The sequence below is a fragment of the Typopeltis vanoorti genome, chromosome 11, assembly GCF_054136105.1.
Source record: "Typopeltis vanoorti isolate ZY-2024b chromosome 11, IOZ_Tvanoo_1.0, whole genome shotgun sequence".
Lineage (NCBI taxonomy): Eukaryota > Metazoa > Arthropoda > Arachnida > Uropygi > Thelyphonidae > Typopeltis > Typopeltis vanoorti.
In genome coordinates this window covers 12553875-12579376 of record NC_143559.1, presented here as the reverse complement: position 1 = coordinate 12579376, position 25502 = coordinate 12553875, and the positions used below count along the sequence as shown (strand labels likewise).

The 25502-nt window shown below is 35.2% G+C and overlaps 2 protein-coding genes across 3 annotated transcripts in view; one reads left to right on the top strand and one right to left on the bottom strand.

Annotated features, from left to right (window-relative positions):
- Nucleotides 1-202: 202 nt before the first annotated feature.
- Nucleotides 203-2095, bottom strand: LOC150101308 (serine protease ndl-like). Its single transcript, XM_090400759.1, has one exon. It carries the CDS (start codon nucleotides 2093-2095, stop codon nucleotides 203-205), a length of 1893 nt encoding a protein of 630 aa, XP_090256885.1.
- A 19158-nt stretch (nucleotides 2096-21253) lies between these two features.
- Nucleotides 21254-25502, top strand: part of LOC150101307 (protein NATD1-like) — a 42382-nt gene continuing 38133 nt past the window's right edge. The window contains exon 1 of one of the 2 annotated variants that reach the window (XM_090400937.1): nucleotides 21254-21627. In XM_090400937.1, coding sequence (XP_090257063.1) covers nucleotides 21501-21627 — 127 coding nt within the window. In that variant the 5' untranslated portion in view covers nucleotides 21254-21500. The remainder of the gene's footprint in view (nucleotides 21628-25502) is intronic. The other variant, XM_090400936.1, reaches the window with a different exon arrangement.

The following is a 25502-nucleotide window of genomic DNA, read 5'->3' as shown; positions in this document are numbered from 1 at the left end:
TTCCGAAGTTATAAATACATTTAATAGTTGAAAACAAAACATCTAATTAACTAGTAACTATATGAAATATTTAAAATAAAAAACACAAGTGGCGAAAAAAACACACCACTGAGATTATTATATAAAACTGTTACTAAATGTTACAACAATTGGCCTGGCTTCGTTTCGATACTTTCATCCTGTCTAAAATTTAATTTTCTTTTCACCACTTAGTTCTATACTGGCAGTTAATCTCATCAGCAGCATCAAAGCAATCGACATGATTGTCGCACACTTTCTTGTGATTTAAGCAACGCCCTCCTCCCACTACCGAACAACTAATTCCAGGACACTTTGATTGAGGAACATATCTTGGCAGGCGAGACCTCATGGAGTTTTTAATCCAATCGACAAAATAAGCCACTTTTGTATATACGCCAGGACTTTTAGGTCTTGCACACCCAAGCCCAGAACTGATGACACCGCTCAAATACCAAGTAGCACCATCTTTCAGGCACATGAGTGGTCCTCCACTATCTCCTTGACATGCGTCGTATCCTCCGTCTGGAAATCCGGCACAAATCCACCGTTCTGGTTTATGACAACTTGTAGTTATGGGTAACGCGACTTCTTGTAGTTCTTCTGAATCGTGGGCTTCCTCTTCGGTGTTTCCCCAACCAATTGCTGTACAGTAGGTTTCTGGTTGGGCTTCGAAGTCTTTAGGGGGAAGACAAATAGGTCGGGTGTGATAGTCGAACTTTAAGGGTTTATCGGTCCGAAGCAAAGCAATATCGTAATCCAAAGTGATAATATTAAACTTCTTGTGTAAAATCACATGAGTCACTCTACGCATCTGCTGCGATTTAGCATACGACAGCCTCCGGATTGTTCCCAGTTGGACCTCATAGTAATTTTCGCTAAAACCTACAAAGCAGTGGGCAGCAGATACAAGCCAACGACTAGACACCAGAGATGCACCACACACGTATGCACCGTTTTTATATACGGCTGCGTGCCAGGGCCAGAAACCTGGTGTGGAAGGGGTTCCTCCGACAATCCGAGCTCTAGTTAAGGACGGGAAATTTCCGAGATTGACACCACACTTTGAATTTCTGCAAATAAGAAAAACCCCTTTTCCACTAAAACAACTAGACCAAGGAATGAACCTGCCGAGATAATGGTACAGGAACATTCCAGTGTATGAATCTTGATAGACAGAAAGTGACTTGTGCATGGAAGTTGTAGTAACGAAAGGGTTATCCGTAATGACACTACAAGCGTGAGACGCGAGATCCTTCTCCATTTTATCGTGTGGATTAGCGCAAATCGGATACCATTTACCAGCTACGTTTCGAAGTAGAAATCCCCATGTGCTTTGAGAACTCGTATTAGATGGTGATAACGTCGGACTCAGTTGATAACAGAAATGTTCATCACGCGCATTTGGACAATCTTGATGAAAATTACAAGTATGACGATCGGAGATGCATCTATTCGTACCGCATCTGAACAAGCCTCTCGGACAGAAATCGCAATAATCTTCGTCGCTACCATCAAAGCAATCAACATAACCGTCGCAGTGTTTCGAGATGGCAATTCTCGAAGCGCACGTGCAATTTGTTTCATCTGTGGCATCGAGACAGTCGACTTTTCCATCACAAATATGATTCGTGGGGTGACAGTTTTCTGTGCCATTGCATTGGAAATCACCTATGGTACAAACAGGCAAGTCTTCACCATCAACAGGTAACTTTGTTGAAGTAACTGACGTAGGTACTGCTCTTTTACTTGATGCAGATCGGATCTTTTCACTGTCCGGACAGTACTGGTCTGTACATTCAACTGATCCACGTCCATCCTTCTCCAAAGAAACGTTCCTACCAAACACCGGATGAAGAGCATATCGTAAAGGTACTAAACAAAAAACAAGGACAAATATAACTACTAGAAGACACAAACAAGAAACCATGCACTGCGTCCATTTTTCTAAATTTTCAAGTAGTCTACAATGCAAAACCCTGATTACCAATCTGCAAAACTGGTTCCTTGATAATTGCATAACGGAGGTTGAGACTGCAGTCTGAGATGAATTCCTTTTATCAGCATCTCTATCCATTTGCTGAAAAGAGAGAGCAAGATGTAAGGGAAACTTACAATGCCTTTAAGGATAAAGCTTATATTATACATTGAAAGTACTAATCGTTATGTCACCTTGCTAACAAAAACATAAATGTGGCTCCTTCGTATAAATGCCTTAAATGGTGTTGTAACTATGATTTTTGGATCTTCCGCAACAAGGCTTCGATGGAACTTCTGACTCCATAATCTGATTGTTTGTGTGGAACCTTCCAAGCCTTCGTTGGATTCATTAGTCGTGTAACTTTTGTACTACTAGATAAGGCGGTACAACAGTTATATCTCTGACAAATAAAAAGGCACACAATAATTGAGTGTCAATCACTGTAAATTTCGCTTTCAATTTGCCAGAAGTACGAGGATTAAATTTTCTGATTGGTTTTAATAGTATTTTGTATCAAAATCAAGCATTCTCGAATAAAAAAAAAACTGAGTCTTGAAGTTGTTTAGTTGAACTGAATGAGGTCACAGTTCAAAATATTTGTACCTCTCCTCTAACCAACCTTTGTCGCTCCCACCCACGTAAGGTTCTGTAAACCTGTGGCACATCCGTACCGTGGGATGTCCAATGAAGCCCGTGTGTGTGCAATCGTAATTATATACATGCACAAAGAACTGGGCTAAGGATTGCTTTTCTATTTTTTTTTTTAAATCTTGTTCATATTTCTATTTAGTCCAAAGACATTCACAAACATCCATGTCCAAGGCGGGATTCGAACCCGCAGTCTTGTTGGATGGAGAGAGTATACGCTAATCCCTCGGCCAACCAGGCTGGAAAGTTAATATATAAAAAAAATCACTCAGATGCATGAGCTGAATGACAAAATGCTAAGAGCTAATCTTTGTTAATATCCCAAGTATACACACCATTTTACAGTAGAAACAAAAACAGTGCTACCACCATCTGCTGTCATTTTATAAAAACGTACTCATTACTACAAAAATACATTAACTTAAAATCATCTGTTACCTTTCGGCGCCGAAGGCTTCGTCAATGGGAGGAAGTTTAATACAACACTAACTTATAAACATAATATAAATAAACCATATTTTTATTAACAGAAATTAATATGTTGTCCAGCTATTGCCGGTATTAACCATTTCGGTGCATCATGGTAACCTTCTACATCCAGAAGTTGGTTGTGTTGTGCTTTATCCCTCACGTCTCCTTCAAAGCAAGTTCCACTAATGAAAAGGCCCATAGGGGATGGTAGTTTGTGTTGGTCACTGAAATGATCCCTTGAAATCACGTGTTTGCAATCTCTCTTTCGTGGCATGGACAGTTCGTAATGAAAGGTGTAAAAGGACGTGTTATGCGTAAAATTACAGAAGCATCGTCCATGTCAGTTATTATTTCTGGGCAGGGCAAAGTAGGTCTGCTAATTATGTTGCTTTGGCCGTCCATGCAGGGCAGCTACTACTCTTGTATGAACAGGTGCAACAGAAAAAAACTGAAGTGGAATTTAGGTGTAGCACATAATCCAGAATGTTTGCTAGAATATTATGGTCGAGCCCAGCTTCAATACTATGATAAATCCCGGTCCGAGATTTATCACTGGTGCAGAGTATTCCAGAAAAATGGGGACGTCCAATGAAGCCTGTGCAATCGTAATTGGGGATGTCCAATAATTTTTGCAAAGCCCATGTGCGTAATTGAATAATATACATGCACGCAGAAACCTCAGTCATAATTTAGCTTTAAATGTTCAAGTATCATTTAAGAATAGTTGTAAATCTCTTGTATGGAGCACATTATGAGCAGCTAAGCTGCTTTCCACATTAAATGCAACGGTGTTCAGTGATTAAAAGAATCCCACACTGGAGATAATGCATTTCGTCAAGGTCGCATCTTCTGCAAGTACGTTTAATTTAAAAATCAATGCACATAGCGCACTGTGTAAATATCTAGGAAGTGATTCATATTTATAACGGCTTCCAATTGAAAATAAAACATCCAATCTCATACAGTAAGTTTTTTTTTTTTTTTGGAAAACTCGAGTTTAGGTATTGCTGTCCTCAATTGAGAACCACAGACATTTCGGACGGCCAGTCGGTAATTTCTACCCTTTGTTAAGTCGAGGCACATCTGTGAGAAGGAAAACACTCCGACCTCAGATCACTTTACCTCACTAATCTAAAATAATTCAAATTTTGCATTTTTTAACTTTTTCACACTCCAAAAAAAAACCCAATCAGACATGTTCAATACCGATTAAGCAACTTATGCTTTGTGGTTGATCAAATAAGAAGACGGCATCTTTTTGGCACAGTTCATGTTCAAGGCCGATATAAGTGGAGCTCCACGTATTGACGTTACTGCTGGACTACAGCCAGCCTCATCTATTGGAGGTCACGTTCACAGTAGATGGTACTTCTCGTGATGGCGTTAATAGCAAATTAAGCGCAGAGATAAAAATCAAAGAGGTGCCAAGGTATTGAGAGAAATGTTTAAATTTAAAAAAAAATTCAGAAAAGAATACCAAAAAAAAAAAAAATCGGGATCTTTACCACTGACGTTCACCAGATCATGGTTGAAGATCCTAAAAACTTACACTCATTAAATTTGCATTGATCAGAGAAAGTTCTGTGCAGCGAACAACAATTTTAATGGATGCGGGCCAGGCAGTAACAGACGAAAGAGATGAGTGTTTAGAAGATGCTGATCACTAAATGCTCTTTTGTGGATAAAAAAAAAAGAACGGAAATGTTAAGTAAGAATCACGAGATTCTAATAAAAAAATTAACGTTCAAATTGCAGATTCTAAACATCAAAAATGCTGCGTTGTGATCCAAAGAAAATGTATTTTAGGAGTACGGCCACAATACCGCACAATATAAAGAATTCCGACATATCTTCCACTCACTTCTCCGCAAATGAAAGCGACTCAAGTCAAATATTCTTATTTTTATCTCTCCTCCAGGAAATAATCATGTAATTCTCCTAACGCTTATTACTGTCAACCTTTTTAGAGCTGATTCGCGTAGGAAACTCCGGAAACACCTAAATATTTCTGGAGATAATTTGTGTTAATGTCATTGAAACTGCAGTCATTAAAGTCATGACTAATGGGCGTCATCTCGTGAACTTTGGGGGCCCCCGTTGTTTATTAAGTAAGACCTCCTAATGTAAGCTGGCATGAAGCCAAATCTTGAAAGCAGTTAACGAATTAAAGAGCAGTTCTCTTGACACCTTTTCCTGAATTTAAATGCTACCTAAATTTTAATCTTCCTTGAGGTGTCTAAAATTTTCATAAGGTAGTTTTGCGGTCGGTTATTAGTTGACTGTAGCATATCTGTCACCCCTCCTCCACCCACAGACTAACAATATTTCAAATTGTGTTGGAATGCTCTTTCTGTATAACAAGCGTGGCGCCATCTATCATTCAAATGTCAAAACAAGCTTAACTGATCACGGACTATTTCTCTTGTGAATTCAAAACCATATATTGCCTTAACCAGAATTTTGTTGAATACAAGAAGAGTTCTACGTATCATCACTAACTGAATAACGCCTCATATTTTTAAGTTTTGTTTAGATAACAAAAACACCTCTCGCTTTCCCTGTATTTTGTATAAGTTCAGGATAAATTCACTCGCTTCGCATCCGTTACAGCACTGTGTATGCCGTACATATGATTTGCAGCCAAACATTTCGGCAGCTGCCTTTTTGCAAAATTTCAGTTACTCGTTCACTAAATTACATAATTTATTGCAATATGATTATTAATATTTTGCAACATCTGCACGAAGTCGCTTTCCTTACTACATCTCAGAATAACAGTCAGAATTTCAAACTTCGACGCAAGCTAGGAACATACGTCGTGAGGTTCAATGAAGATATAATACGTGTCAGATAGGCTTCCTTCTAGAGAAGAAGTATGGTACTTTTTTCAAGCCATTTCAGACCAACAAGGTTGGTGGTCTCACAAAGGAGTGAGAATCATCTATTACTACCGAAGATTATTTCAAACATCCGTCCTCACGGCGAATGATCAATGTACATTATAAAAACAAGAAATTACATTCTTGTTTCAATCTTTTATCCCAGTGTAAGCAAAAAAAAGGGCGCGTGAAGTAGCTTAACTAGACCACTTGTATACAGACACTGCTGACTTGATATCAATTCTCAGAATTAGGGTTTCTTTCAGGAGAAAATGGGATTCTATCTATATTAAATGGAACTGAAAACCCGGATTTTTTCCCCCCTTCTACATCCAGAATAGGAAGGCATGTTACTAACCAATAACACCCGAAATATACTTATTTCTAGTACGATATTTTTGAATAAAGAATAATCATTTTTACTCTGATGGTACAATATTTAAACATTGACATTCTAGCAACACCTCCCACAGATTCAGTCCACAGTCGCCACTTCTCATTCATGTTGAAGTGTATTTATTCTCATATTTTAAATACCCCAATATCTTCAAAAAAATTCTAAAATCTGGCAACATTTTATTAAGAAATTCAATGAAGAAAAGTGCGAAATGTAAAAAAGTTCTTCATTACTGTGCCAAAGCTGGTAAGGCCCAGAAGTTAAACATTCGAACAAGAACTAATTATTCAAGAACAGTGAACAGTACTACAAATATGAATTTATTTAAACCTACTCCCCAAACTTCTGCTGAATTAAAAGTATTTTATGCAGAAAATTTATTTATTAGCAAGTTGAGAACTCATCTCAGTAAAAAAGTATATTGGTTATGTTTATAAGGAATTATTCATAAAATTTTATAGACTAAGAGAAATAGTCGAAAACGCGTTTGAAGATAAAATTCATTAGAAAATAAGTTTATTACTAAACATTAAGAAAATCTGTCGAGACAAATAATTTTTCAATCTTTTTTTTAATTTTTAATCTGCAAATACTTAATCATAATTAAAATGATATGATTAGCAATTTATTATTTGGTAATAAAAATGAAGCTTAATATTTTTTAATTTGTACGTTGTAATACTTGAAATATATTCATCAGTGAATATAATTCAAGTATTACAATGTATAAATGGTTATCTAGGAGTAATTAATTATCCCGAAAGTGTCCTAACACCGAACAATAAATAACCATTCATTTAATGCACCACTATTTCCTGGTTCCCCCCAGAAATCTCAGGGATGATGCATGAGAACCTGTACTCAGCATCTCATAATACACAGCACCCTTCCTTTTGGACATCGACATTGCTGTGTTATGGGAAGGATCACTACCCATCTCGGTTTCGGCCGTTCATCTTCTGGTTGCTTATGTTGAGTTATAACAAGAAAATGATTTGTTTAGTACATAGGTTCCCAAACTTTTTCGGGCCACCGCCCACTTTGCAAGGCAAAAATTTTGTAACGCCCCCCCCCATTATAACAGTTTGACATTTTTGACGTAAATAGCAACTAATGATACATTACTACTTATGCCGTTAAATTTTTAAAAAGAAGTGGCCAATGTGTGCTTCATCTTGAACTGTTATTGCTATACCGATTTTGGTGAAACGTAGCCCATATGTAAAAATTGTAAAATGTATGCTCGAATAACGTTATGCACAGTTTCATACAATGGTTTAAATATGAAAATTCGGAATACATATTAAGAGATTACATTACATTAGTAAGAAATAGTAAATTCACTACAGAACTAAACCCACGCTCAGCCAAATAAGAAGATGGAAATGCAATTAAAAATTTCTGCACTACTATTTCCCATAATTCAGGGTACAGTGTCGGTATTGATTTTTGAAGCCAGAATTGATCAATTAAATTCATCACCTTGTAGTTGTAGATTGACTTCATTAAATATTTTATGGAGGTCTGTCAAATAAGCGATGTCATTTTTGGATGAAATCTTGGTATCCAGTTTTGAATTTTATTTTTAGTTCTTCATTTGTTATGAGTTCCACTTCTAAATTTGATGATCCTGCTGTGCTTACATGTGAGAAAGGATCTAGAACCCAATTTGGTATAGTCATGTTTAGAATATCCTTGAATCGCTCATTGAAATCAGCATGGAGAACCTCCAAGTGTTGGCAGTATGTAAGTAAATCTTCCTTTTTGAGAGACACTGCTGATAAATTTGAAAAGTGGCTATATTCCCATCGGCCCATATTCCGCTTGAACAGAAGAAGTTTCCCTACAAAAGCGGCAATAACGTTTTTTGTTTTAATTCAATTAAATTCATCACCTTGTAGCTGTAGACTGACTTCATTAAATATTTTATGGAGGTCTGTTAAATAAGCGATGTCATTTTTGGATGTAATCAGGTTGGCCCGCAATCCGTCGTCTCTGTTTTCTAGGAACTCTAGTACTGAATCAAACAAATTGTAAATCGATTCAGACAAATACCTTTTGAAAGCCAGCGAACTTCTGTGTGAAGCAGCAAACGATTGAAATCTTCATCGTTTTCACTACAAAGTTGGCTAAACAATCTGTCACTCAATGAATTGCTTCTAATCTCGTTGACTACTCTAATAACGTAATGGAGCGACGTGTGCAGGCGTTCACTTAAATTTTTTCGCAACCAAATGTTGACGGTGAAGAACACAATGTATAGCGAGTACATTTGGTACTGCTTGTTTCAAATGCGCTATGAAACCCTTGTGGTGCCCTGTCATTGCTGGAGCGCCGCAGATAAAATATTACGAATAAGAATGTCTTTCTCTTGAAAAAACTTATTCATGATATTAAACATAGATTTTCCCTTTGTATTCCAAGTTTTTAGCAAATAATAATTCTTGACAAACTTTTTCTTCTTTTATGAATCGTACGTATGATAAGGTAGTGGTTCATTATTTGGGAGAGTTGATTCATCGAGTTGAATGGAAAATTGGCATGTCTTCAAATAATCGCACAATGATTTTTCAACGTCTTCAACCATTTCATCGATTCTTCTTTGCACTGAATTATTGCTCAAAGGAATTTTCCTGATGATATCTGACGCTGGCTTATGAAGCAGTGTTTATTACTTCTTTTACTGCCGGCAAGATTAATTCCTTACCAATTGTGTGGTTTTCCCAATTTTGCGATTAATGATGAAATATTATAAAAAACTTGTAATCCGTCATTATCTTGTTTAGTGGACGACGTAAAAAGTTTTGATATAGTTAGACGTTTAAAATATTTTTCTTCTAGTACTTGAAAATAGGACAACTCTTTATCCTTTTTGTCAGCATGCATTTTAGTCAAATGCTCTTATAGCCTAGAAGGCTTCATTGCTTCATTTGAAAACACTTTTTGGCAAATCAAGCACATGGGTAATAATTAGTTCGTAGGAGACTGAATAAAACCATATTTAAAATACTCAATACTGTACTGTAGACATTTCTTCTTATATTTCAGACATAATGAAGTAATAAAATTTGTAAAAATATTCACAAAATAAAAGATTTAATTTACACTTTGTATGACTCCACTTATCACACTTTCGACTGATGATTGTTGGCAAAGCACACAAAAAATAATTAAACTTATTCCTAAACCACTGGTATTTATAGATTTGAAATCTAGTCCGAATCGACTTGCATGCATTGACTTGTTTGTGATACCATCGTACTCGTGCTTTGAACAAGTCACTGCAAGCACCCATATTCCTGTCAAAACATGGTGAATTACCTACGTAATAGTTGACCGACATACTACTAGTTAAGACATCTGCTGCGTGGATAGACTAAAGCCTGTTTGGCACGATCAATTTTTACAATAGCAAAAAATGAATAAATTTTTTAAGTATATAAAAAATAAAAGTTAAAATATCCTGTGTGACACGGTCAATGTTTTATTTTGCACGCAAGCGCATTTTGTTCGTCCGACCACGACACGACATTGTCCGAATAATTATAAATAATAATTAATAAATGAAATAATTACACAAGATATAAACAACAAACCTATAAAACAAAACCACAGAAAACAGTATAATAAGTTTCGAATAATATTTGCTTTGTTTTTTCCCTCTAGTTAGCAATATAAATTAGTACTAACTGGGCTAACTAAAATTTAAGATTTTATTTCTTTCTTGCCATTATTATTTTTACTTAATATTAAATTATATAAATTTGGGTATATTTTTGTACAAATCAATTAGAAAAAAGTGGTTTTATATATTTTATATATTTTTGAAATGAAATATAACGAATATATTTGCTACTGTAAACATAACCTATTATACACAACATATATATACATGCTCTATTTTCTCATTGACATAAAAATTGACATTTATTTCTATCTGTACTGTACTGACATGGTAAATTTTCAAATGATTAAATAATCGAAATAGAAAATTGATAAAAAAAATTGATCGTGTAAGACGGGCATAAGATGAATTAAAATGCAATATTTAAATTTTAAATGATCATCTAATCGCAAAATCACGAAAATAATTAATTTTTAAATATATTATTAATTTCTTCAATAAAGAGCCACCGACCCCTAGACCGCCTGAACGCCCCCAAATGCTTATGATCCCACTACAGCCCCCCCCCCCCTAGAAGGCTTCAGCGCCCACTGGGGGTCGGTACCGCCCACTTTGGGAACCTATGGTTTAGTAGAATGTACTTTTTAAAACCAAGCGAAAAGCTTGCTACAACTGCTTGTATATGGAAAAATGACTTTGGCATTGATTCAGTTTTCAGTATTTCTAAAGGCCTAGCTCAAGCTGATGAACCCCGAAGGTTGCAACCTGTCTGTGGAGTGATTCTATCCGAAACTCACGGCAATGAAGTCCACAAGGATGCGTGATGTGCATTATGACATACTGACTAGGGTTTCTCATTGCGTGCAGATTAGGTAATCCCTGGAATTTCTAGGAAATTCACGCAATAGCGAGGCAACTGATGTGCAGTCAACAGTCACTATATACAAGTTAGCCTGGCCGTGAGGATACTTCAGATGCAATCTTTTATTTGCTTACGTTTAGGTAATAATAATCTTTTCAAGTAGAATGTACTTGTTAACCAAGAAAACCAGTTACAACAGCCGGGTTGGAACGGATATGCTTTTCAATTCGGCAAATGAACGTGTTGAACTACATGCCTTCTCTTATTTCAGTTGCCGTTTTTCAGCCATGGCTTTTCGAACACGTGCAGTTAAAGCAATTTCAGTGATAATGTAATACATTCTTGAAATGCTATATTTTTAAATCGTAATAACTTGGCAGAAATATCTGATTTTCATTAGTACAAAAAAAAAAAAAAGGCTTGGAAATTCACACGCTTCAATGCAATTTTTATCACATGTATACCCACTTATGATTTTTTTTTTAATAAGTCCTAGTAAGTTAGTCAATTGGAGTCCACAAAATAATTAATAATGCCACACCGTGGAAACTAGTAGCGGAATTGTTACAATGCAAATCATATGAACGCATCATTCGAGGCATAGAGAAATAAAGCTGATGTGATGACATGAGGGGAATTTTTCCATGCGCGCTGAACTTAGAAAGAAAGCACTAATATACCAAGGTCCAAGATACAATATATGATAAATAAATGGTTTGTCTTCCAAAAAGTTCCTGAACACAAAACATTCGACCACTTTTACGAGCGGAACTTCTGACCAACTAACTCGCTTCCAGCTTTTCTATAAATGTTCCCCGCATTCCGAACTGAATTCAAACGAGAGTCTTTCCGACAAATCTTCCATCCGTTAATACGGAAAATTAAGGGAAAAAGTGCTCTGAATTCAACAAGTGACCAACAATTTAAATTTTATTTTATTCAATTAAAAATAAAACAAGGTAGTATGAAGTTAATTCAAAGTCAAACTGATACTCTGAAAACATAAATCTAGGCGGAGTGTAAACAAGAGGATCAGTGAATTTTTGCACTACTCAAACAGATTAACGGACGACTACTGTAAGAACTGGTCAGCTGAATCTGAAACACTAAACGAATCGACAAAATGCACGTGATTCGTGTTCAGTTTTCTGGACTGATGTCGGAGTGCTGAATCATGTATGCTACAGTTTAAGTCGGTCTCTCTCTCTACCTGGCGTCATTACTCTAAAGCAGGTGAAAAGAATAATAGACGATGATAATGATATAACGAAGGTTCAAATCCAGTGCATATTAGGATCAAGTTTATAACTAAGATAAAAGAAGATGGAGAACTAGTGAAAATCACTCAGGTTACTGATGTCCTCGTTAAACGACACTTTAACAAGGATGCGAAGCCAGAATGAATTTTGCTTGTTTTGTGGTAAAGTTTACTTATTTGAATTCGAAATACTTATTTCCACATGACTGATCATTTTCACATGCGTCATATGCTGCAATCAATAGCGAAGTAACATGACGGTCACAAGCGACATTTCTTTTGAGATTATGCACATCTTGTTAATTTTTTATTTATTTATTTTATTTTTTTTTTTTTAAGTGTAGCCAGTAACTCTGGTTTTAGTATTTTAAACATTCCCGGAAAATCGAGCTACTTTTAGGCTTGTTAGGGAAGAAACCACTCAATGAACTTCACTGGGAATAAAGTTGGCACAATCTCCAAATGAGGATATCTTGAGAATGTAAAACAATTTTCAGTTAACAATAGATATACTCAGCACAATCAGAAGGAATTCCAAAACATTAACGAGACGACAAAAACGCGAAATACCGCCAATGCCATGAACATTAACAAAACTAGCAATGCCGACAAGTGCAAGAAAATCAGAAAAATTTACAGAACAAAACAAAATAATCCTTGCGTTACGCAAATATTAAAAACGATAAATGTAAATATTTCTAACTCTTATTTACATATAATTCATTACAATACGCTACAACACTCTCTTTGCCTGCAGAACTCGAAACTAACTTTTCGAAGTCAATGAATCCAACATATCACCCCAATCGGAAATAAAAACAGACAAATAGGCCAAAACCAGCATATGAAACCAACATATCATGCCTTCTGAAACACTAACATGAGTACCCATAAATAACAAAATAAATAAATATATAAATATTCGTCTTAAAAAAGGTTATAAACACTAACTGATATCACTTCTGTTGACGCCCAATCACGTGGTTTTGATTTCACAGTTATCGGAGAGCGGTATTTTCGTATACCAATACCATTTTTCAGTTCTTCTGGTTATAATAAATAAATTTCCATATTTCCAAAATGCCGGTATTTACATAATGGCACATTTATCAAATTAAAATAAAATCAACTAAATCGTGTACAAAATCAGAGGTGTGCGACTTGCGAGTTTTTCCGAACAACCGGAAGTCCTCATCTTGCAAGTGTTTCTAAACTCTTCCCGGATTTATGGAAGTGGTAAAATACTTAAATATTTTATTTAAGTTTTATTTTCTTTACTACTATAACTATTTGTAATTACTGTTCGCCTGCTCAGTTTTGTCGTTCTCGATATGCAAATGTTTGATGACGTCACTCCTTGCGAGCGCCATGTTTAATCACTGGAATTTTTTTTTCTTCCTCCTCTTCTGTAGCATTAAAAATCCAAGTTATTTTAAATCAAAACGCTTGATAGCCGTTTCAAAATTCGCTGAAGTCGATTTAGTAAAGTATTAAAGTTTCGCTCAATTTCCAATAAGTGGGTTTTCTTTAGATTTTATCAACTTAAATGTAAGCAAGCAACGATCAACATTGATATCGCTTACTTCCGAAGGCTTCAAGTGTGTGTGTGTGTGTGTGTGTGCGCGCGCGCGCGCGTTTGTAAGGGGGGGGGGGGGTAAGTTAAGAATAATACCTCAGATATTAATTACATGAGTACGAATTAGCATTCTAATTAAATATTACTCTCAAATTTGCATACGGCTAATGTTATATACGAGTGTAAATTTACCCTAAACACATCACATCATCCAACAATTTTACCCTAAACTCTAAATATACTCTAAATTTTTAATGAAGTCATTAAAACTTTGTGCCAATTTATATCAAAAAGTCGTAGCATACAATAATGCATACATTCACGTGTAAGTTTAGGATGACTTTGCGTCTGTTATTTTATTATTATTATTTTGTTGTTGTTATTTGCTGAATAAACACGTATGATTTCGAGTTCAGAAATTCAGCTAGTCAGCATCAAACTATTCCTTCAGTCTAACAAGTTGGCATGCACACCATAATTTTACCTGATATGTTTATCGAAGGATATCGCAAGGTAAGGCCGAAGTGCGATAGCAGTAGTCAACGGGGATTGCTATTCTATAGTCTAGTACTCATTATTAGAATTAAAGACTTAAAAATGTCCGAAATATCTATGAAAAATAAGATTTTCCTACAAGTCAATTCATGGATTGGTTATTCGACTTATCGGAAAATGGGGTCTATTTGATAACAGCGTTTGCTTATTATTTTGGTGTTAGTCCGTAAACAAATCGCGTGAACCTAACATCCTAAAGTACGTCGTAAGCGCGCGCTGCATTTCTTGAACAAATTGACTATAAATTATTAATGGCGTTATATCAATAGGAATGACATTTTCATCAAAATAAATTGTTATTCAAATACCATTTAATTACATGACTACCGAGAGAATATTAGCTAGTATCCCACTTAAGCCAATATTTACTTATTATTGAAACATATGATATGTTATGCATTTTTTGCATAATTACAAGACAGTAATAGTTCTCTATTTCCTTACCTGTTGTCCATGACAAGGCAAACCAGGAAAATTCATTGAAGAAGCCATCTTAAATCTACTGTCGAAATTAAAAGTACCTTCAGTTAACGACGAAAATAAGCAAACACAAATTACAAAGCAACGTATAAACTACACAACTTCGTAATGTCAGAATAAGCCTTCATCATAATTTGCCACCAAATTAACTATAGCGCCACCTGAAGTTAAAAAAAATCATACTTTATTCGTCATATCATACAGTAAAATATTATTATTATTATTATTATAACGGTGTCTCCATGGAGTCAAAAGACTTATCGCGGGAGATCCCACATTGACACACTAACCATTATTTACACAATACCTATCATACTTTTCCTTAAATTCATTCACAGACGAAGCATTCACAACCACCTCTGGCAACGCCTTCCACCCCTTTACAACCCTCCAAGTAAAAAAAATCTAGTCCTAACACCCTTGTTAACCACACTCTTCCATAATCTCCAGGGATGGCCCCTCGTCCTCTCCCTTCCTGCACTGGTCATATAACATGCATGTATACTTGTATTGCACACCACGAATCGAAAAGTGGATTTAATTGAGTTGTCCATTACTAATATCGCAACTCTTCAATTTTTCAGCTCACTGAATTTGTTACTCTGCTTCTAATGCAAAGTGCCAAACAAAAACGATTAACAAAAAAATGACATGTGAACATGAATAGAACTCTATAGTTTCGGCATATTTACAGAGGATAAAAGAATAAATGTGGACAAGGAGGAAATGAATAAAACTATTGATAAACCAATGATAATGGATATTAAGGCGGACTGGTGTAAGTTGGATAAAATTGTAAGTTTATTATTATTATTATTATTACGTGACACCTCCAGGGAGTCCCAAGACTCATCGAGGGAGGGCACCTACTCTACAACTTTCCGTCTCCACCACTGAGTGGTGGAGACGGAAAGTTGTAGAAAGGTGGAGGCGGAAAGGTGGAGACGGAAAGTTTCATTCTACAACTTTCCCTCTCAACCACTGAGTGGTGGAGACGGAAAGTTGTAGAATGAAAGTAGCTGTAGTCTACCAACTGCAGCTACTTTCATCATCTACACCAACGCCATCTACCGTCGACCACCACCACTAGTATTTTCACAGACAAGCACAAACAGTCATACCAAAGGCGGGATTCTAACCCGCAGCCTTTTCGATGGAGAGTGGATATACTAACCACTCGGCCAATCATTGAATAACCCCCCCCCCCCCAATAAGTTATATCCAGTTGAATATCTTTCGACTAAAATAACGGATTGATAATATTTATCTTAAAACGAGACTTAGTAAGCTAAATCGTAGGTCAAATTTTGGCCATAACGATTTTCATAATAAGAGCAATCTATAATTCGGTGCAGTACTTGCCTTAGAATCACTTACACGAATCCTTATAATACAGTCCCGAATGGCAAGAGATTTTTGGTGCTTAGATATGTTATAATTATATAACACAGACAACTAAGGGTCTGAGACAAGTATAACGTTTGTTGTGCATGTGTGTGTGTGTGTTATACGACCAGGTTATCTGTTTATCAGGACAAAATAAGTTCCAAGTTTCGTAGGGAAAAATCCTGTTGTTATCTCTATGAGCCAGCCTAGCTTGGTGGTCAGCGTATTCGCTCTCCAGCCAAGAAGCTGCGGGTTCGAATCCCGCTATGGGCATGGATGTTTTTGAATGTCCTACCAACTAACTCTGTGTGGAAAGAGCATCTGCAACTGTACCACTTCTAGCAGAAGGCTTCACTCTAAACCGTAGGAGGTACTGGAGTGACTATACATCGTCCAGTGATGTCAAATGTAAATAACTAATCTTCCACTATGCAATTAATATACAAATTAAAGAGTAGTAGTAAAGAGCCCTGGGGCACTCCACTAGTCACCCTTATTCACCTTGATTTCACTCCATCATACACCACTCCCTGATATCTGTTAGTGATCCCTATCCATGCTACCAGTCTCATATCCATTCCCATTTGCCCTGACTCATGTAATAATTTACTATGCGGTATTCCATCAAATTCTTTGCTCTTTGTTTAGTCCAGCCAGTGGCGGCCGGTGAAAATTTGAAGTGGGGGGCCCTGCATATAAAAAAAAAAAAAATAAATAAAAAATAAATAAACCTTTTTTTTCCTAATCAGTAACGAATTTATTAATAAATAAATTTACATATTAAAAATTGCTTTATTAAAAATATGTCATCCTCACCACGAACAAATACTAATAATAAAAGTTTCGTATCAATAGCAATGACAAGTGCAAACGAATATCGGCGTTAGATCGCAGTGTTTCGTGTAACGATAATTGAAAAAATATTATTCTTTTCATATTTTCAACAGTGACACTCGTCATAATTCAGCCTTGTATCTATAATAAATAAATAATTATATGTTATTTTAACAAAATAAAATAAGATTTACAAAAAATAGTTCAGAGAACACACGTGCCAATAATAAATGTTTCATATCTCACAAAAATAAGGTGCGTAAGCATACTAAAAATACACTGCCGTTTGAGTTGATACAGTTGGGAATGATGTAACGTTCAATGACAAGAGCAAACGAATATCGGCGTTAGATCGCAGTGCATTTGTGTTGTAATTTAAAGCGTTAATCGAACAATTCCAATTATTAACTATTCAATCAATGTCAAAACATAAGCTGTAACCTTTAACATGTTGTACTGCATTTATATAATGTTGTAAGCATTGTTATTTATGAACACAAACAAAATTTAATTTTTTCATTTTTTCCTTGGGGATGCTGCAGTGCTTATGTACGGGCCACCACTGAGTCCAGCAGTATTATGGTGTAGCCATTTCCTTCTTATCCAAATCCGCTGTCATCTTCTTATAAAATGTGACTAAATTATTGAGGCAGAATTTGCCTTTTGCTAAACTGTGTTGCCCACAAAGTATCATATTATCATCCACCCATTTTTGAATTTCACTTTTAACTAACTTTTCCAATACTTTAATCACCTTTCAGAGATATTAACTGAACTGTAATAATTTGCTACTTCTATCTTGGAGCCATCTTTATGTAATAGTTATCAGAGCTAGACGTAGATTAAGCAAATTTGTCAGAGCTACTGCCAGTTCCTTTGCACATTCTCGTAACACACCACCTGATCTCCCGTCCAGTACAGTAACGAGGGTATGAAGCGCCTGTCGCAAGTAACAATTTACATTTTACTAAATGCAATATGTTAAATACTTACTATTAACCCCATCAAAATGAGTTGCAGTGTGTTGCAGAATTTGTGTGTCTAAAGTGTATTGCCGAAATTTAAAAATACAATATAAAATAGCGGACTTTTATATCTATTTATTTATTTTTATTTTTTAGATTTTTTACCTTTAGCGCCCCAAACCTAGTTGCGCCGTGGCGGGAACCTCTTTCGCCACGCCCTCGTTACGGCACTGCTCCCGTCAATCCAAGTACTGTATTCACATTGACATATTTCAATATATTGATTATCTCAGTTCATCTGCCTCAATTCTCACCTCAGCATCTGTTCATACCGATTCACTTAATTCCTATTCGGTTTATCCTTCTGCCCGTGGTAAGCCATCTGATATTGCCGCTCCTAAACAACCTCTGACCACTTCCCATGTAGCGTAATTGAGAATTCCACATGTTGAGCAACCTCCCAGGACAAACCTGCACAATCACTTTCCCTGATTGGTGTTACAGTTGCTATTATAGTTATATAGCTCTTCTGATGCCATTACTAGATCCAGCACTCTCCCCTCTATCATTTGCTGTTTCAGGTAATTATCCCACAGTAACTACAATATAAATTCCATTTCCATCTTGCCATGTTTCATTTTCTCCATCCAACCTCAACTCTATATTTCTAGAGTTTAGGTCTCCGATGATAACTGCTTCGCCTGCAATCACTGTGCTAATCTGCATGTCATTCACATCTTCTGAACCCCCAGGTCTATAACAGCAACAAACAACATATTTTGTCCTATTGGCTTCTATCTCATATCAAACAGCCTCAAATGTACCATTTTCCTCAGATCTACAATCTTTCAGATTGTAGAAATGAAAATGCCCTTCATTTGGAATGATCCATGTTCAAATCGTGTCTAGGATAAGAAGCTTTTTTATAAGGATCTTTTCTCTGAAGGTGAGTTAATCAGTCTTCATACAATGGTGGTAGTAGAGTTTATAGTGATAGTAGGTAGTAGGGCCCTCAGGCTATAAAACAAGAAAACTGGGCTGAAGAATGCACACGATTAACGTACATAATTGTACTGCCCTCATTGCTTCAGTTGCTTTGGCCATAATATCAAACAATAGAGTATTTTTTTTTCGCCTTCTGCTAATCTTTTATTTATTTCAGTTTTTATTATTTTTTTTTTAAATTTCCATAACTCAATTAGTTAATCTCCCACTGTGATTTTGCGATTCATTTCCTCCTACCGCCAATAAAGATTACTTATTGTGCAATTAGGTTTACACGAACTACGCAACTCGAAGAGTGAGTGCCATTGTCACTCACTCTTCGAGTGAGTGCCATTGTCACTCTAGGCTAGACTCACGCAGGTAAGCTGTAATAATAATGATCGTTTTTTTTTTTTTTTTAAATAAATCCTTTTCTATTCCCGAACGGGAGTAGGAGAGGCTTTTTAACCTTGAAGATTGAACACGAGTCTATCAGTATAATGTACATATTATAGCTGCCAACTGCAAGTGTTTCAGTCAGTTTTCCAGTTTTCGAGGCATGAAAAATCCGAGTTGCCGGAAGAAAATCCCCTCACTTCCGTATTAAAGCGGCTAACTTCAGTTGAAAAGTTCCTTCGCGCCTTAGACAGGATTCAAATCGAGGGCTTTCCGACCAAAGAGCATCGTCAAAATTGAGTTAAGGAGGCGTTCTAATAGTATTTTCTTTGGCAAATGTAAGATGAAAAATCAGGGTTTTCCAGTAGGGGGGAAAAAATCCTTATTATATCTTAGACTTGGATACTACTTCGAAAGAAGCGGTCTTCAGACTTGTTCCTTCTTTTAAGATATAAACTCTAAGCCTGTTTCAGCATCTAAAAGGACAATAATTTCATTCTCTTCCTGGTTTCTCTGTATTTCTTTCCCTTCATGCTTCTATTTATTATTTTCTTCGGTAGCTTTCCCTCTTCCGTTCGTTGTGCATGTTTTCTCCAATTCTTTTGTTGTTTTCTTTTATTTTGTTATTTATTACAAATACTTGATAGTTCAGGCCGTATTTCAACATTTCGTATTCTTGTATCTGCTCTAAGAAATTTCTATCTGTATTTTTTTTTTCCCCATCGCTCTGCGTTATTAAATATTGTTGGTATTACCATGTCTATAAATTTTGTATTTCCTATTGTAGATAGCTTCCAGTATTGAAACCACATATTTTAAGATAAATAGCAAGTTTAATAACATATAAACGTATAATTTTCGTAAGTGGTCAGATTTACATCGTCATTAGTATTAGCAAAAGTTGTACAGAAAAGAGATTAGAAACAATTACACATATTAGATGTTATCAAAACACTTCAAATTCGTACATATAAATAAATAGCGCATGTCGTATCCTGGCAAGTAGCATTGTTGCTACTATCACGTATACGGTAATTAATTTAACGCTTTTATTTTGGTTATTTATTTATATGTAAGAATTGCGGTGTTCTGATAACATCCAATATATGTAATTAATTATTTCTCGTCTCTTTTATGTATAACTTTTGCTAATTCCCCTGACGATGCAAGTCTGACAACTTACGAAATTTGTATGGTTATATGTTATTAAACGCGTTATTTATATTAAAACATGTAGTTGCAGTCTCAATGCCGGAAGCTATCTACAGAACTGCTAAACAACAGAAACGCATTCATTTGTTTCCATTTTATTTTGCCTTTTGTTGTTTGTTATAGTATACCGCAGATTGCTTGCAAAAAATGACATTTATTATCTAAATATTTCTAATAATTTTCTACAATATTCTAATCATATTCTAAATATTAAAAATGTGTTATATGTTCTAATTTATTTATTTATTTTTTCAGTTACTATTTTAGTTAATGTGAATCATCAGACTTGAAGATTAATTTGAATTACAAGTGAATGATTTTAACACCAGATGGCACTAGGTATCTATATTACATGTTGCAAACAGTCAACCTCGTTGGTGGCGAGATATGGATATGAATTTTTCGATAGTTTTGGTGAATTATTGTACAGCTTGATTGGCGAATATCTTTTGTATAAATTATGCATAACTGTATAACTGTATATAATTATACAATGGGATGAACAACGAACATAACCAAGCATATATAAATATAATGAGAGAGGGAAAAAACGATGCGAACAATGAAATATGTATGCACAAATACACAGACATGCTTCCTTATTCCGCTGTACCTTTCTGAAGCGGTATAGCACATCCGGTATCGGGACGTGAATGGATGTCCCGAAAGTAACTGTCATTTTTAAGTATATTTACAATACGAAGGTAAAGATAATGGAGGAAAATCCTTTTATTTATTTATTATTTTTTTTTATTTTGAAATGTGCGAATTTTAAGAAAACAACAGCGTCTGAAATTTGTATGTGGTTTGAAAGATATTACTATGAATTACGTAAGCGTCTCTTCTGGTAAATACAGGTAATTTTGTTTGAATTTGTGCAATGCTTTCTTAGAATTGTTTATCTGGGGAAGTACGTAACTTCTAGTTTTGTTGTATTACGAAAGAGTACAGTGATGTCCATAGTGAAACAATCATGCTGCGATTTCCCCGTTATATTTTGTGCAAGCCGAATCGTATAATTCTCCGAGAAATGAGTGGAAGTGAAAACTGCGTTACACACGATGTGGATAATAAGGAATTCTGTTTTGGAAATGGAAAAGGTAAAATTTTAATTGGTGTGAACGTGTAAGGCTGTATTATAGCATTTCGTTTTAATCTAGTTTTCATATATTCAGTTACCAAACCCTTTGCAATGAAACTTCGCAAGACGTCATTTATACTTTTTGCGTATATTAAACGCGGTGCTTCAGCCATGAAAGACTTTCAAATCCTGAAAAGTACGTTAGTAGACTAAGAATGAGATAAGCGGGGAGGGTATCTATTCTGCACAAACGCCCCATTATTATTTTAAACACATATTTGCTAGCCATTTTGCAGGATGTCAAACCCAGGTCTCTAGGAGGAATAACCTTCAACTCTCTTATGAGACCAGCTAATTCACCATCAATTGAAAAATGCTTATTAGGATTGGAATCCAGATCTTTCCTTCTGAATGGCAAATGTTACAGTATCCTCGAAATGCTAATAGATAGAAGGAAGAAAATTGATCCGATAATGATGCATAAGTGCCATGATGAGTTTCGACTCCATGGAGTACCTGTATAAATAATAATAATAATAAAAAGTTACATTTTACCAAATTAAGAGAAGACATTATTCACAGAAAACGATAGGAGGATATTTTTTAGCAGATATATAAGGAATAAATGAAAAGAGAATAAATTTTTTTATGCGAACAATGATGGGTGAGTGGAATATACTCCAAAAGTGTAGTGATTGCAGATGGTGAATAAGCTTAACCAAAAGAGCATATACAGCACATGGCATTAGGGTGCATGTATGCAAAAAATTTTATTTTCTTAAAGGTGAACATTTATCAAATACTTAGATATAAAGAACATTATTCATGAATCAAGCCAAAGTAAATAACTAAAAGAAGTAACTAAACTTATTTTTTAAATACATCTAGATTTCATTAAATAAATGCAAATTTATATTTGGTATTTTGTATCTCAGTTTTATGCTTTAATGGTAATTAGGTGTATACACTCAGTTTTTGTAAACTTTATTTTCATCCATCTTTATTTCATCTTTATTTTCATTTTTTTTCATCCAATTAATGAGATAACTTGCATTGATCAAAACAATTAAGTTTTCTTCATTTTTCTTCCCAAGAGAATGACATATCGCTTACTAGATGCTATGAATTTAAATAATTAAGCAGTGAAGCCTGTTCTTGTTCAGTACAGAGAATCATAAGTGAGTTGAGGTGCTTTTGGCATTGTACTTTAAAAAAAAAAATGAAGGATGTGTGAGAAACATCAAAAATGTTTTTTCACATGAACACCTTGTAATCGATAAGAATGCAAAGCAGTGAAGTTATTTCACATGCATACCACAGTAAATACTTTTATCAATCAAAACATTAACAGGAATTTACTTTTATATGTTTTATCGTTTTATATTTCATCTCATAAAGCATCTTCAGTATGGGGTTAAAGAACAATAAGAAGAAATTTGAATATTAAACCCATGTGATAAGAATAGTTGAAATATATACTATTTCATACAGTTAAGGATAAAAATTTCTCAAACTTTTGGAATAGATAGGCAGCTACTGTGTAATGTAGTGGATCTTTGGTATTTTCTTTGAATAAGTATTTATAAATACTGTTGCATAGCAGTTTGATTATTCCAAAGAATCTTGTGGCTGGTGTCACTTCATGTTAAGCAAATCCATATTCTTAGTGCTTATATTATATTATATATTTAGTTAAATATGACTCTGATGTTCTGAAATTTTTTTTTCAACTGATCTTCCCATTTTTGATCATAATAAGATAAATTACTGAAACCTATGACTTGGTAAACACCAGGTAGAAAGAATAGCAATAATGGAGAGAGAGAGAGAGTATCTTTAGTAGAAGGTATAAGTTGGTTGATTTGGTTTGAGGATAGCAGTGAGTTGTGCTGAAACTTCCTTAGAATCTTTGCTACACATTCAGAAATGCATTTTATATAAGGAATATGAATTCTTCACTTGGAGGTTGTAGAGAGAAATTGCCAATGATATTTTTGTTTAACTGTTTAAAAAGGCTGTTTGCTTGATAGTGCATTGCTCACAAGAAGGATACTTGGTTTTCTGAGAGGAGTAAATTTTACACACTCCAGATAGTAAAGATTTAATAAATCATTTTATTTTATTATTATTATTATTATTATTATTTTTTTTTTTTTGAGAAGAGTGGTGTGCTATATACATATGATGTATATAGTGGCTTATAAATAGTGGTCTACAATAGACAGACATGGGCTGAGTCATCAGTTTCATGTTTAATAAATATATCCAGAAATGATGTTGCACCTGATTCATTTTCCAAAGTAAATTTTATTCCATCTATCTACTCATTGGACATTAACAGATGTCATATGGTCACTCACATGCTTGGTAATGTGTCCCATCAGTCCTCACTATGTGGTCCTGTTGTATGCTTTTCTGGAGGCTTCAACTCTCTGAAGATCAGTTACTTTAGATACACTATCCATTCATCTCATGGACTGGCTACCCTTTCCTCTTTTTCCAGAAACTTTACCTTGTATTACTGGTTTGAGAAGTCCTCCTCTGTCCTTTCAACATTGCCAAAGTATTTCAACTTTTTTCTGTCAATATCTTTAAGGAACCTTAAAGTTCTACTGATCCTTTCTAGCACCCATCTGCTTGTCTGCCTTTCAGTATATGGTATTCTTAAGTCTTATATGACACCACAGATGAAAAGCAGCTATCCATTCTTTTCCTATCAGACATCTTTAGGTTTCAAGTCTCACATTCATATGATGCTGTTGAAAAAACAGTGGCATTCAAAATTCTCAACTTTGTTCCCATGGAGATAGACCCATCCTTCCAGATTTTAGACTAGTCTCTGACTGTTGTTTTAGTCATTCCTTTTCTTCTGAACAATAATTCTTCACATTAATAATGGATCCCAGTCACTCAAACCTGCTGATATCATCGATTCTTTCTCCATTAAGGTACACTTGTTTCTCTGGAGCTTCCCTATCTGTATTTCATTTGAGGACCATACTCTTTGTCTTGCTAGGATTGAGTTAAAGTCCTCTGTTCTTTCTGATCTCGTTAACTTTGTCAAGAATTTTTCCCAGTTCTTCCTTGTCATTACAAAGGAGTACTGCATCATCAGCATACCTCAGATTACTGATCTATCTACCATTCATCCTAATTCCTGTCTTCAGTGTATCCAATGCTATATGCATGATGTCCTCAGCATAGATACTAAACTGGTGAGGAGGAGGTAGGCATCCTTGCCTAACTCCTTTCTTTCATGATTACACGGTGAACAGAATACATTATGAAATTATGGATACAACTACCGTGTTAGAATAAAACTTTAGTTTAATATAGACCAAAATATCTTGCCTAACTCCCTTTCCAACCTGAAGCCAATCAGTTAATCCAATACCTGTCATTACCATGGCTTTGTGCTCACTGTACCACTTAGCTATCAACCTGGTAGTGTGTTGAGGAAAACCTATTCTTTTCATTATTTCCTGCAGTTTCATATGCTTAACATAGTCAAAGCTTTAGAATAGTCTATGAAACATATCATCAACAGCTTTCTTGAGTCCACTGTTGGACGAATGCCTCTCCATGCTTCTTCCATTTTAACGGTCTTGTGTATCTCTCTCCATAAATGTCCACAATCTTGTAATCTCATCATCCCATCTTACTACTGGTCTTCCTGGTTTTTGATAACCAGCTCTTGGTGTCCATTCTGTTTTTCTCTTTGTCCATTGTTGTCAGACTAGTGGCAGGATATGTTCTCATAATATATCCTGCCTGCAGCATTTGTTGCCTTTTATTACTAAGGCAATGCCATTACTTTTGTTTGCTTCCTTATCCAAACAATTCTTTTTATCTAAGTAGGTTATTCCCAAAATGGCTCTTTCCATGTTTCTTTGT